The sequence below is a fragment of the Mobula hypostoma genome, chromosome 19 (genome assembly GCF_963921235.1).
Source record: "Mobula hypostoma chromosome 19, sMobHyp1.1, whole genome shotgun sequence".
NCBI lineage: Eukaryota > Metazoa > Chordata > Chondrichthyes > Myliobatiformes > Myliobatidae > Mobula > Mobula hypostoma.
In genome coordinates this window covers 8530698-8543678 of record NC_086115.1, presented here as the reverse complement: position 1 = coordinate 8543678, position 12981 = coordinate 8530698, and the positions used below count along the sequence as shown (strand labels likewise).

The 12981-nt window shown below is 43.7% G+C and overlaps 1 protein-coding gene across 2 annotated transcripts in view; it reads right to left on the bottom strand.

Moving 5' to 3' along the window:
* wbp1la (WW domain binding protein 1-like a) overlaps nucleotides 1–12302 on the bottom strand; it is a 129065-nt gene extending 116763 nt beyond the window's left edge. Inside the window, exon 1 of one of the 2 annotated variants that reach the window (XM_063071290.1) lies at nucleotides 12121–12302. In XM_063071290.1, the coding sequence (XP_062927360.1) occupies nucleotides 12121–12231 (111 nt within the window). In that variant the 5' untranslated portion in view covers nucleotides 12232–12302. The remainder of the gene's footprint in view (nucleotides 1–12120) is intronic. The other variant, XM_063071292.1, reaches the window with a different exon arrangement.
* Between the last annotated feature and the right edge of the window lie 679 nt (nucleotides 12303–12981).

Genomic DNA, 12981 nt, shown 5'->3' with positions numbered 1-12981 from the left:
TGTACCTCTTCCTAGAGATGCTGCCTGGCCTGCTGCGTTCACCAGCAACTTTGATGTGTGTTGAGTGAGGCATAAATCTTGTTACTAACACCTGTTAATTACTGAGTATTCCAGGAGCAGAGAATGAATAAATGAGGAAAACCGAATAAATCGTGGCCATTGTATACAAAAAAAACTCCAAAGTAACAATATTCCAGTGTTAATAATTAACCTACAGAATAGCCAGATTAGATTCATTTATTTATCACATGTACACTGAAACATGCAGTGATCTGTGTTGTTTGCATTAACAGCCAACATAACCCAAGGATGTGCTGGGGGCAGCCCGTAAGTGTCGCCACACATTCTGGTGCCAACACAGCGTGACACCATGTTCAGCGTGATGCCTGCTGGGAAAAACTGAAGCTTCTTGAAAAATACACAAACAGCTACAATTACTGGAGAATTCACTAAAGAATTACCTATATATAGAACTATAAATGACATTTACTAAAAGTACAAGCAAGCATAGTAAAGGTTAAACTGCAAGGGAAGTAACAATTTTACATTCTAATCCAACAGTCTCCTTATTTGAGGAGGACTAGTGGCACTGATGGAGTTTGACCTTGAATGTACTGACTGGTGGAGAAGGGCTGAAGGACCGTAAAACCCTACAGCAGCTTCTACTGAGTTCTGATGAAGGGCCTTGGCCTGAAACGTCAACTGTTTATTCTTCCCCATAGATGCTGCCTGACCTGCTGAGTTTCTCCAGCATTTTGTGTTTGCTGCCCTGGATTTTCAGCATCTGCAGAATCATATGTTTATGCTCCTATTTCGGTTCCTATTGCTGTAAATGAAGTTGGTGGAGCCCATTACTGCTGAATCTAATTCCTTGCTCAATGGAGTGCACATCGTCACTCCTTCAAGGCTCAGCTGGATGATTTCAGAAGAAGCATCTTTGCAGATTTGATCCTTCGCTGGTGATGACATGCCTCAGCCGATTACGTCACTGCTGTGGCTGTAACTGGCCAAAAGTACAGATCACAGGTTGAAAATGGATTGTGCTGGGCCGTGTCTAGCGCCACACTGGACAATGTACCTACAACACGTGACTTCAAAAAACTGCAGCGAGTTGTGAACAAAGCTCAGCACATCACAGAAATCTGCCTCCCCTCCACGGACTCCATCTGTGCTCCATAGTAAAGCAGCCAGCATCATCAAAGACCCCCATCCACTCCAGGCAGTCTCTCTTCTCCCCTCTCTGATCAGACAGAGATACAAAGGCCTGAAAGCATGTACCACCAGGTTCAAAGACAGTTTCTATCCTGCTGTTATCAGACTCTGGAATGTTGACCTCTTCTACAATAAGATCGATTCTTAGCCTCACAACCTACCGCATTATGATGGTGAACTTTACTGTTTATGTGCACTGTACTTTTTGGTAACTTTTACACTTTATTCTGCATTGTTATTGTTATACCTTATTCTACCCCTCAACACATTGTGTCTGTATTTCCCCTCCTAATGAGGCCCCAAGAAATTTAGAGTCAAGAGTCAAACAAACATGGGTACAGGCTTTTCGGCCTGTCTCATCCACGCTGACTGTATTGTTGATAGGGTTGCCAACTTTCTCACTTCCAATAAGGGACAAAAGTAGCAGTCAAATACCGGACACTTGTGTTCTCCTCAGAAAGACTACCACCACCATGAGGCCTTGCGCGGGCACCTGTGTACGCATGCGTGACATGTGCGTACGTGCCGATTTTTTTCTACAAATGGGTTTTGGCTTAACCTTCCCGATTCTGGTAAGTGAAACTACACTGTACATACATTATTTCTACTTTATATAGGCTGTGTATCTGTCATATAATTCCTGCTTTTACTGTAAGTTAGCGTTATTTTAGGTTTTATGTGCTATTTGGTAGGTTAGTTTTTGGGTCTGGGAACGCTCAAAAATTTTTCCCATATAAATTAATAGTAATTGCTTCTTCGCTTTACGCCATTCCGGCTTACGAACGGTTTCACAAGAACACTCTACCTTAGTGGGGGGAATACGGGACAAGAGCGGTCCCATATGGGACAAACCAATTTAGCCCAATATACGGGATGTCCCAGCTAATACGGAACAGTTGGCAACCCTAATTGCCAAATGAGTTCATCCCATCTGCTTGTGCCTGGCCTTTAGCTCTTTTAAACTTCTCCTATCCTTGTATTTATCTACATGGCTTTTAAATGTTGCCAAGGTGGCTGTCTCATTCACTAAAGACGCTAATGTACCCAGCTCAACCACTATTTCTAGATACTCTTTCAAAACACCCACCATCATTTGCATGAAGTATCTGCCCATCATGTCCTTCTTAAATTGGATTGCTCTTCCAAATTATTGTTAGTATAAGGATTCTTCATGCAAATCCACTGCCTTGTTTACTTACATAATTGCGTTTCATCTTCAGTGTGACTTGCTTTGTTCTAATACCATTTTATCAACCTGAAACACTAATAGCTTCAAAAACAAAGCCAGTCTTCCAAGAGAACTCAGCCTGTCAAGCAGCACCTGCGGAAGCAAAGGGATTGGTGAAATTCAGGTTGAGATCCTGTATCTAGATTCCAGCGTTTGCAATCTCGTGTCTCCAGATTAACCATTTCCTTGTTCCACTGATACTGCCAGACCTACTGAGTCCTCCCAGTTCAGTGTTACAGCTCAGATGGCCAGCATCTGCAGTGTTGGGTATAGGAGAACGAGGGTGATCAAACTTAGGCCACGCCACTCCGAATTGTGCTAATGTTATTTTGTGACTGTATCGGCTGGACCGTAACCATAATTGTTCCGCATGACTGCATGTACTGAGCTTTGCAACACTTCAGTCCTGAAGGATTGATCTTTTGTTCAGCTGTATGCATGTGCATGGTTGAACGACAATTAAACTTGAACCCTACTGAATATTGAAAGACTAGATTAGAGATTCCTAACCTTTATTGCTATGGACCCCTGCCATTAACCAAGGGGTCCGTGTTGGGCATGTGGCCAAGTGGTTAGGGCGTTCGTCTAGTTATCTCAAGGTTGCTAGTTTGAGCCTCAGCTGTGGCAGCGTGTTTGTGCCCTTGAGCAAGGCACTTAACCACACATTGCTCTAGTCTGTGTGAGGAGTGGCGCCCCACATAGACTTCCAATCTGCGCCTTGTAAGGCATGAAAATGCCCGACGCAGGCCTCTCATGGTCTGAGTCGACGTTCCCTCCCTTCCCTCCCCTCCGTGGATACCAGGCTGGAACCCCTGGCCTAGATAGAGTGAACATGGAGAAGGGTCTTGGCCCAAAACGTCAACTGTTTACTCTTTACTACAGATGCCGCCTGAATTGCTGAGTTCCTCCAGCATTTTGTGTGTTTTGGTTTGGACTTCCAACATCTGCAGACTTCCTGAGTTTATGCTGGACGTGGAGAGCATATTTCCTATCGTGGAGAGGATATTTCCTGTCGTGGGGGTGTCTAAGACCAGAGGACACAGTTTCAGAACACAAGGACATCCCCTGACAGCAGAGATGAGGAGGAATTTCTTTTGCCAGGGGTAGGTGAATCTGTGGAATTCATTATCACAGATCTCTGTGGCGGTCAAGTCATCGAGTATATTTTTGCTGTAGGTTGATAGGCTCTTGATTAGAAGGGGGCTGAAGGTTATGGAGAAAAGGCAGGAGAATGAGATTGAGAGGGATAATAAGTCATCCAAGACGGAATGGCAGAGCAGACTCGACGGGCCAAATGGCCTAACACAATAACTCAGAAGATCTATACAGAATTTTAAAGGTCATTCAACCCCAGATCTGAACCAGGTTTGCACAATTCCAGTTCACTTCCCTTTCCCCACATCTGTTGATCATGCCCTTTCCTATTTTCAAAGATTATGGATGCAGTTTCCATTACAGCATATTATGTCAAAAACCCCACCCATTACAAAGTTTCCCAAATCATCTATTTTAATCGAGTCGCTGAACCAGCAGAAATTATTCCTTTCCCATCGTTGTCTGATTCTCATCACTCAGCAACTGAATATTCCAATGAGATTTCTCCATTTTTCGAAGCAGCAAAACACATACTTAATAGTAAAGTCTCTCTTCATCCCTCTCATAAATAATATCAACTTAAGTCATCATTTTTTCTCATGTGCAAAGTAATCCGTCTGAAATATTCCCAAGATCCTGGGAATGTGTGTTTACTGACTAAAGAATCGCAGCAGAAGCAGGGAATGCCACTTAATACAATTTAAAAACTCCATACCACAGTATGACAGGGAAGATGATTAACTCAAGAATACTCTGTATGTGTAACATCAAGTGGACATAGCTTAGAAACCTAAGCATTCAGAAACCTATAGAACTACTGTTTTGCTATTATACTACTTGTCTGTTTTTTCAATAAAGTAAATTATCATTTTGTCCTAATTTAAAATGTTTCTCATCCTAAGTTCAAGTGCAAAATGATCCTTCATATCAAATATTACCCACCTTATTCCTTTCTCTCTAAATGAAGCGGCTCACTGTTCTCCACATCTCTATGCAATGTTCTGAGACAATTTGGTCAGCATGGATGAGTCGGGCCAAAGGGCCTACTCCCCCTCCGGTACAACTCTACTTCTCCAAGCTACGTCCACCTCCACCAAGGACGTTCACAAGCCCGGCTGCAAGAGTAAAAACCTAGAGCTACAGAAATACCAACAGAAGCTCCAAACACCTCATCCCTGGGAGAGGAAGGTGGACAGAGAACTCTGCCAAGCTGCTGTACCAGACTATGCCCCAGTAGGGGTAAAGATAAATAGATAAGATAGATAGGTAGACATACTTTATTGATCCTGAGGGAAATTGGGTAAAGGGCTTAAGAAGCAGCTATTATGTCCCCTTGATGTTACAAATACAGACCGTTTTGAGTCATGCGACTTCCCCATCACACTGTGGTATGAAATTTTTAATATTACACCCTGAAAGAGAAAAAAAATCCACATCTCCCCTAGAAACACCATTTCCAGAATATTAAATTGATTACCTACACTCAACAATCCAGAATCAGCTTCCTTCACCATCAAGTTACTGAACGTTCCAGAACACTACCTCTTTTTCCCTTGCACTATTGACTTACTTTGTAATTTATAGTGATTTTTATGTCTTTGCATTGTACTGCTGCTTCCAAACAAATCCACGCAAGTCAGCAGGAATAATTCTGATTCTAACTAATACACTGGGTGTTCAAGTCAATGTTGTTTTGGGGGGCTTGGACAAACTGGATACCAGATATATTTAAGATACAATAATGACCATATTATTTATTTACCATAATTTATTTTCATTTGCACATTTTGTCTACTGCACATTGACTGCTTGTCAGTCTAAATATGTGTACTTTATCATTGACTCTATTGTATTTCTTTGTGCTACTGTGAACGTCTGCACAAAAATGAATCTCCAGTGTAGTATTGGTGACACACGTGTACTTTAATAATAAATTTACTTTGAACAATAAATAGCATTTCAGCTCTTTGTGAGACACCGAATTCATGATACAAAATGAATACCACTGATCTTGTATCCTTCACCCAAAATGGACAGAAATCAGAGCACTTCCTTCTTGGGCTCGTAGGCTGTGAACAGTGGGGTACCGTGAGGAGAGAGCTCGTAGGCTATCAATAATGGGGTACTGCAAGGAGAGAGCTTGTAGATTGTTAACAGTGGGGTACCATGAGGAGAGTGCTCGTAGGCTGTCAATAGTGGGTACTGTGAGGAGAGTGCTTGGGTGTCAGCTCTTCACAATCAACAATCAAAGATCTGGCTGAGGGAATTAACTACCTTACTTCTAGGTTTGCTGTCAATGCCAAACCAGGTGGGCCATTCGTGTAGAAAAGATGCAAGAGGATCAAAGGGGACAGTAACAAGTTGAATGAGTGGGTAAGAACATGGCAGATGGAAGATAACTTCCTTTTCTTTTGTGACCTCTTACTTTTGCAAGACTATTTATTAGGTAGTGATCATGGCGTGCTTGTACGCGACTTCCAGCTGCACAAATAGGAGAGCGTTTGATGGTTCTGAGCCTGTACTCACTGAAGTTTAGAATGAGAGTGTGAGTAAGGGTAGAATCTCATTGAAACTTACCAAATATTAAAAGGCCTAGATAGGGTGGACGTGGAGAGTCTAGGACAAGAGGGTGCAGACTCAGAATACAAGGATGTCCCTTTAGAACAGAGTTGAGGAGGAATTTCTTTAGCTAGAGGACAGCTAAGCTGCAAAAGTCATTGTGGAAGGGAATAATAATTCGGCCTAATGGTGGAGCAGACTTGATAGACCGAATGGCCTAATTCTGCTCTTGTGTCTTATGGTGTTAAAAATCAATTTAATTCCTTCCTTGCAATTGCCTGTAGTGAGGCCAGCGTTTATCTAGCAATCTGAACCTGAGCAACATTTCAAGGCTCTGGACTTGCATTCGCTCGAGTTGAGAAGAATGAAGGGGGATCTCGTTGAAACCAACAGAATATTGAAAGGCCTAACATGAGGAAATCTGCAGATGCTGGAATTTCAAGATTGAAAGGTCTAGACAGGGTGGGCATGGGAAGATGTTTCCTATAATGGAGAAATCTCAGACTAGGGGGCACAGCCTCAGACTACAAGGACATCCCTTTAGAACACAGATGAGGTGGAATTTCTTTAGCCAGAGGGTGGTGAATCTGTGAATTCATTGCCACAGACGGCTGTGGATCAAAGTCACTGGGTATGTTTAAGCACTGGTTGATAGGTTCTAATTAGTAAAGGCATCAAAAGTTATAGGGAGAAGGCAAAAAAATGGGGACGAGGGGGAATAAATTGACCCCGATCAAATGGTGGAGCAGACCCAATGGGGCAAATGGCCCAATTCAGTCTCTATGTCTTAATATACACTACCCATTATTGCAAGAAGTTTTGATATCAGCAGTAAAATCTTAATGCATTTATAGGGGCCTTGTTAAAAGTGCCTCTGGGCGGTTTTGATCTTCTTACCCAAAGAAGGATGTACCTTTGAGGAACTGTAACAATGAGTCAGTCACACATTACAGGAATAGGCTCCTCAGCCCAGCTGGTCCATGACACTGGCTCTATATGGCCCCTTATCCCCCTTAAACTTTTCCCATCTGTATACCTGTCCGAATTAGCATTCCCCCTTCAATTACTTCCTTTGGCAGCCAAACCAGGGACGGTGGGCTTGCCACACCAGAAGCTAATGAGATGATGGAATTAGATTCTGTTAAAACTTACAAAATGAACATTGGCCTGCCCAACTATGCCACTCCACGGCAAAGAATCTGGGACCAGGCACATAGTTTCAGCCATTTAACATGGAGATGAAATGATATCTCTTCCCTCAGAGAGTGTGGATCGTTGGCATTCTCTATCCCAGCTGGCTGTGGAAGCTTAAAGATTAGTTTTATTTGTCACATGAACTTCGAATCATACAGCGAAATATGTTGTTTGTGTCAATGACCAACACAGACCCAGGATGTGCTCAACCATTCAGTACGGCAACAACCATATTCACGCCCACATTCACCACTCTGTTCCTGCTTTGTCCACATATTTCTTCATCTGTTTAGCCTTTAGTATTGTCACAAGGGGAAAAAAAAACAAGTAATTGTTCAAGATTAGACTATGTGCTCCTTAGATAAGTAGCTTTATTTGTCACATGTATTTCCAAACATACAGTGAAACGTACCGTTTGTGTCAACGACCAACATGGCCCGATTGGGCTGGGGCAGCCTGCGAGCGTCACTGTGCTTCCGGCGTAAACAGATCATGCCCACAACTTACTAACCCACGCCTTTGGAAGGTGGGAGGAAACTGGAGCACCTGGTGGACACCCACGTGGTCATGGGGAGAACAGAAACTCCTCACCGACAGCAGCAGGAATCGCTGTTTGCCAGTGCTGTAAAGCATTGTGCGAAGGGCTACATACAGTACCACACCAAATATATTTGTCTTTGCCAATCTACTATCAATGGCACAAGAAACATTCCCCAATACACTTGAGCCAACTCTCACATTAGACCATTACAGTTTCCTTTAGGACCCTAGACTCAGAACACATTATGGCACATTCTAGCTTAACGATTCTGTGATATGATGGTCATTCCCTGCAAGGGGCCGAACACAATGGCTAATTCATGACTTTCTTGCAGCACCCTGGTATTGTATAGTGTGGTCTACAGTTGGCTTCTTGATGTATTAACCTAAACAATCACTCCCTATACACTCCAGAAATCTCCCTCCATATTATTGCACTAATCTTCATGTCAATTAAAGTCACCCATGATGATCCCCGGGTACCTAATTGTGAAAGTCTTTGCTTTTCTATTTAATGACCGCAATGCTGAGATCTGTATACAATTCCTGTTTCTTTGCTCTTTGATTACTCTCTTAGTTTTACCGAACAATTTCTACCTCATTCAGGCTCCTATCCCTTCACACATTTACATTAATCTCCACTTTAACCAGAAATGCTACCCCATCTCATTTCTTCTTTATTACAATATAATCCTCTGTAGTCCAATAGAATCACAGATCAAGGACTGGAGGAAAATTGGTTTGTCCCATCGGCTGATATTAATGGAACACGTTCTCGAACAGCTTATTTTGTTTTGTGTGATTACCTGGAACTCCACAGTGCTTTGCTAGCTAACAATTACTTCTCCACGTGCTGGAACACAGAAACCACTAGATGGAAACAGCACCCCTGCACCCTGTCCAACTAATTCACCAAGAAACCTGGCAGCGCCACAACAACAAAAATGAATTTGTTGACTTTTCACAACATCAATCACATGAGAGACAAATGCAGGGTTACGGAGGAGGGAAGGGCTAGATCAGGGGTCCCCAACCGTTTTTTATGCCGAGGGGTCTGTGGACAACAGGTTGGGGACCCCTGGATTAGATTGATCTCAGAGTAGGTGAAAAGGTCGGCATAACATCGTGGGCCAAAGGGCCTGTAATGTAATGTTCCGTGTCCTACATATGTTCCATCTTAGACATGATTCAAATGGAACCTCCGGTGGAGAAGAACATTGGGAACTGCATCACACTCCTCACATCCCATATAACCTTTCCCTCAACATTATCATAAAGGAAAACTCGTCACTTGCTTTGAGAAAGAGGCTAGGGAACCCATTCAATAGACAATAGGTGCAGAAGTAGACCATTCGGCCCTTCGAGCCTGCACCGTCATTCTGAGATCGTGGCTGATCATCTACTATCAATACCCGGTTCCTGCCTTGTCCCCATAACCCTTGATTCCCCTATCCATAAGATACCTATCTAGCTCCTTCTTGAAAGCATCCAGAGAATTGGCCTCCACTGCCTTCTGAGGCAGCGTGTTCCACACCTCCACAACTCTCTGGGAGAAGTAGTTCCTCCTCAACTCTGTCCTAAATGACCTACCCCTTATTCTTAAACCATGTCCTCTGGTACTGGACTCTCCCAGTCTACATCAGAGATTGAGGGTTCAATGTCAGGTTATTAGGAGTGAATATCACCAACAGCCTACACTGGGTAAATGTTATAGCCAAAAAAGCATGCAGGAATCTCTAATTCAAGACACTAAAGAAAGACAGTGTGCCCCCTTTGACCCTCACCAACTTTCAAATGATGCAGCACAGAAAGCACCCGATGCAGATACATCACAGCTTGGTGTAGCAGCTGCTCTGCCCGTGACTGCAAGGAACTCCAGAGCTGTGGACACATCTCAGCAGCTCGCAGAAGCCTGCCTCTCCCCTCTGTGGACTCTGTCTACACTTCTTGCTGCCTCGGTAAAGCAGCCAGCAAAATCAAAGACCTGACCCACCCCAGACATATTCTCTTCTCCTCCGCTCCCCACCCGCCGTTAGTCATAAAATACAAATGCTTGAAAGCACGTTCCACCATGCTATTGCAGATTGATAAGATGAATGAACCCTTGACCTCACAGTCCACCTCATTACAACCCTGAACCTTACTGTCTGCCCTGCACTTTCTCTGTAACTGTATTGCTTCATTCTGGATGCCGACTTTGTTTTCCCTTGTCATACTTCAATGCACAGTTGTATTGAAGTCACCAGCACATGATACCTGGACATCACACACACACAAAATGCTGGAGGAACTCAGCAAGGCACGCACCATCTATGGAGGGGAATAAACAGTCCTGATGAAGGGTCTCATCCCAAAACGTCAACTGTTTACTTCCCCTCCACAGGTGCTCCCTGGCTGGCTGAGTTTCTCCAGCAGTTTTGGTGTCTTGGTGTAATGAAATTACCTTCATGGACGGCATGCAAAGCAATGTTTTTTTTACTGTAACTCATTGCATGAGATGATAATAAACCAATTTACTACTGTAACTAATTACTCGAAAACCACGTCCTAAAATGCTATTATCTGAAATAAATTTGTGATTGGTTTATAGCCGGCTGGTGGCGCAGTGACATCAGCGCCAGCCTCCGGAGCGAAGGTTCCCGAGTTCGAACCCAGTCAGGCCGCTCCTGGGCACGCTTTCCATCCGCGCCGGGTTGAGCGTCGAGCTCGCAACTCAGCCTAGTAAAAAACTGCGTTCTGAGAAGGACGTGGGGGACCTCACAGAATCTTTCCACCAAGACAACCACTTGAAAAGTGGTTGCCGAGGCTCTGGTTAGAGTATGACACACAAAAAAAAAATGGTTTATTTCCTGGCTGCTCAAACTTCAATAATTTGCTTATTGAAAGAAAATAACAATATGACAGGCTGCCATTTGGCCAATTCCACAAGCTGGCACTTAAAGCAGAACAGCCCACTCTAATTTCCCCTTCTTTTCACCATATTGTTTGAGAGAATCAGTTAAAACTTCTGGTGAGGACAAAAATGTCAGTAACTTTGTTGAACCTCAATTATACAAAAGAAAAACTTGCTAGGTTTCAGGTATAAAGTAACAAAAGATACGCAAGGAGACGGAATTTTGCTAAGAAAATTCAACTCATTGCCCTGAAAATGCAAACTTCTATATTTGAGGGAACATCTGAGTACAGTACAATTAACTAAATTACATCAAAGCCAGGGAGACAACATTCTGGAATTTGTATCACAATTAATCCTTAGGTATACAGACTTCATGAAGTACCTTTGGCTTATGTCTGTCATTTCAGCCACAAGGCAAGAAATACAAACTATTTTAACCCTCCCCCATCTAGTACATGCATATTAAGGATATTCCTAAATAATGACAATGTGTTTAATTTAAATAGACTATAACTAGTTATTCCCAATCCGATTCCTGATAGCAGACCCATTATTACCACACTGCACTTAACATTGGTTAGAAAACAATGGCCTGTATTTCACCAAATAGTCACACACAAAAAAAAGACCAAACACCAATATTAACCCTTTGAAGAGCAATTCAATTACTCCCATTGCAAAAATACTTAGCATACTGTGAGTGAATTCCTTAAAATGTAATAATGCAGCAGCCATTTTGCACGCAGCAAATTCATAAAAACACAAGTGAGGTGAGTGGCCAATTGATGTGAAGTTGAGCAGCATCAGGTGAACTTCCCTGTTCTTTAAAATCACCTGATTTCCCAGAACAGACATCAAGCGAATTAGCATCTCCTGCAAGAGATGAACGCTACCCCCTCCCCACCTTTACCCCAATCAACCCCAAACACAGTGAGCACTCCAATGGCACGTCACTGGATTGTTTGGTACCCCAGAACACACAGCAAAGGCTAAAAAAAAACAAAACCTTCTGATTTTGAAACGTTACAGATTAACCCCCCACAACTCACCATCAAGGACAAAACACATACCGCTGCAAACTTGAGCAACATATTGAAAGAAGAGAAGTGCAATATTGGTGCAAACATTGATACATTTTGCTGGAAAATGCGTGCTTTACCCAAAGCGAAAGTACTAAAGGAAATTCAAAGTGTATTTCAATAAAACATAATTCTGCAACAAATAATCGATTGACGCATTGCGAGGGGTGGGGGAGATGGAAATGTAACAAATTCCGGTGAACCCGAGGCCCGCGGAGGCTACAATGTAGCGGAACCCATTGAAGACGGCGCAGCTGAGGGGTTTTGTGTTTTAAATGGAAACACATTTAAAAGGCCAGCGCTTTGTTTCCGCTTACCTGGGCTTGCACCCCCGCCAGTCTGACCAGGAAGATCTGAGGCAGCAAAACGATCAGTCTGACCAGGACCTTGTCCATCTCTTTCCTTGTGGCCGCCGCCGCCTTCTCCATCCCTCGCCCCAGCCCCAGCCCTCTGCCCCCTCCCCCGGCTCCCGGGGAGACTTCCAACACTCGCCGCCGAGTCTCCGCCGCCCTGGTTCCCGCCCCCCTCCTCCTGCGTCATTGGCCCACCTCCTCACTTCGCGTCCCGATTCAAAACTTTACCAACTCGCCATTGGCTGCGGCCCCGTCACTCGGGCCGGTTCCGGAGCCTGGCGTCATGAGCCTGCCAACGGGGACTCTCGCGTTTGCACACGGAGGAGACGAGCGAGCGAGCGAGCGGCTTGTTTTTCGCATGAGAACCATCGGTTTGTAAAGGCACGCAGCCTTTTGCGGCTTTTTTTTGTCTCAACGCATTGCGAGTGTGAAGACGAGACGCACACATTCTCAACGAGCATGCTCGGGCGATTTTGACAATGAAATCCCCCTCATCTTCCCTCGGCTCCGTGAACCTCATCCTTAATGCAAGTTCTGGTTGGGTCCCATTTGAAATGTGCGTCCAGTAAAGCTTACAGATGGTTTCATTTCCATTTTATTACACAATATTACTCTGAAAGAAAGCCACAGTCAGTCAAGATAAAACATTCCACGGCGTCAGAATGACCGAGGATGCTTGTCATTTTAAAATTCATCTCAAATGATTTTGGTGCAGTTTGTGTCCAAATTCCTCAGATGAGATATTGAAATTTGCGTTGCGTAAGAAACAACCTTTTTGGCAAATTTGTTAATGCCCAATTTTGCTGTGGGCAGACAGCATCAGTG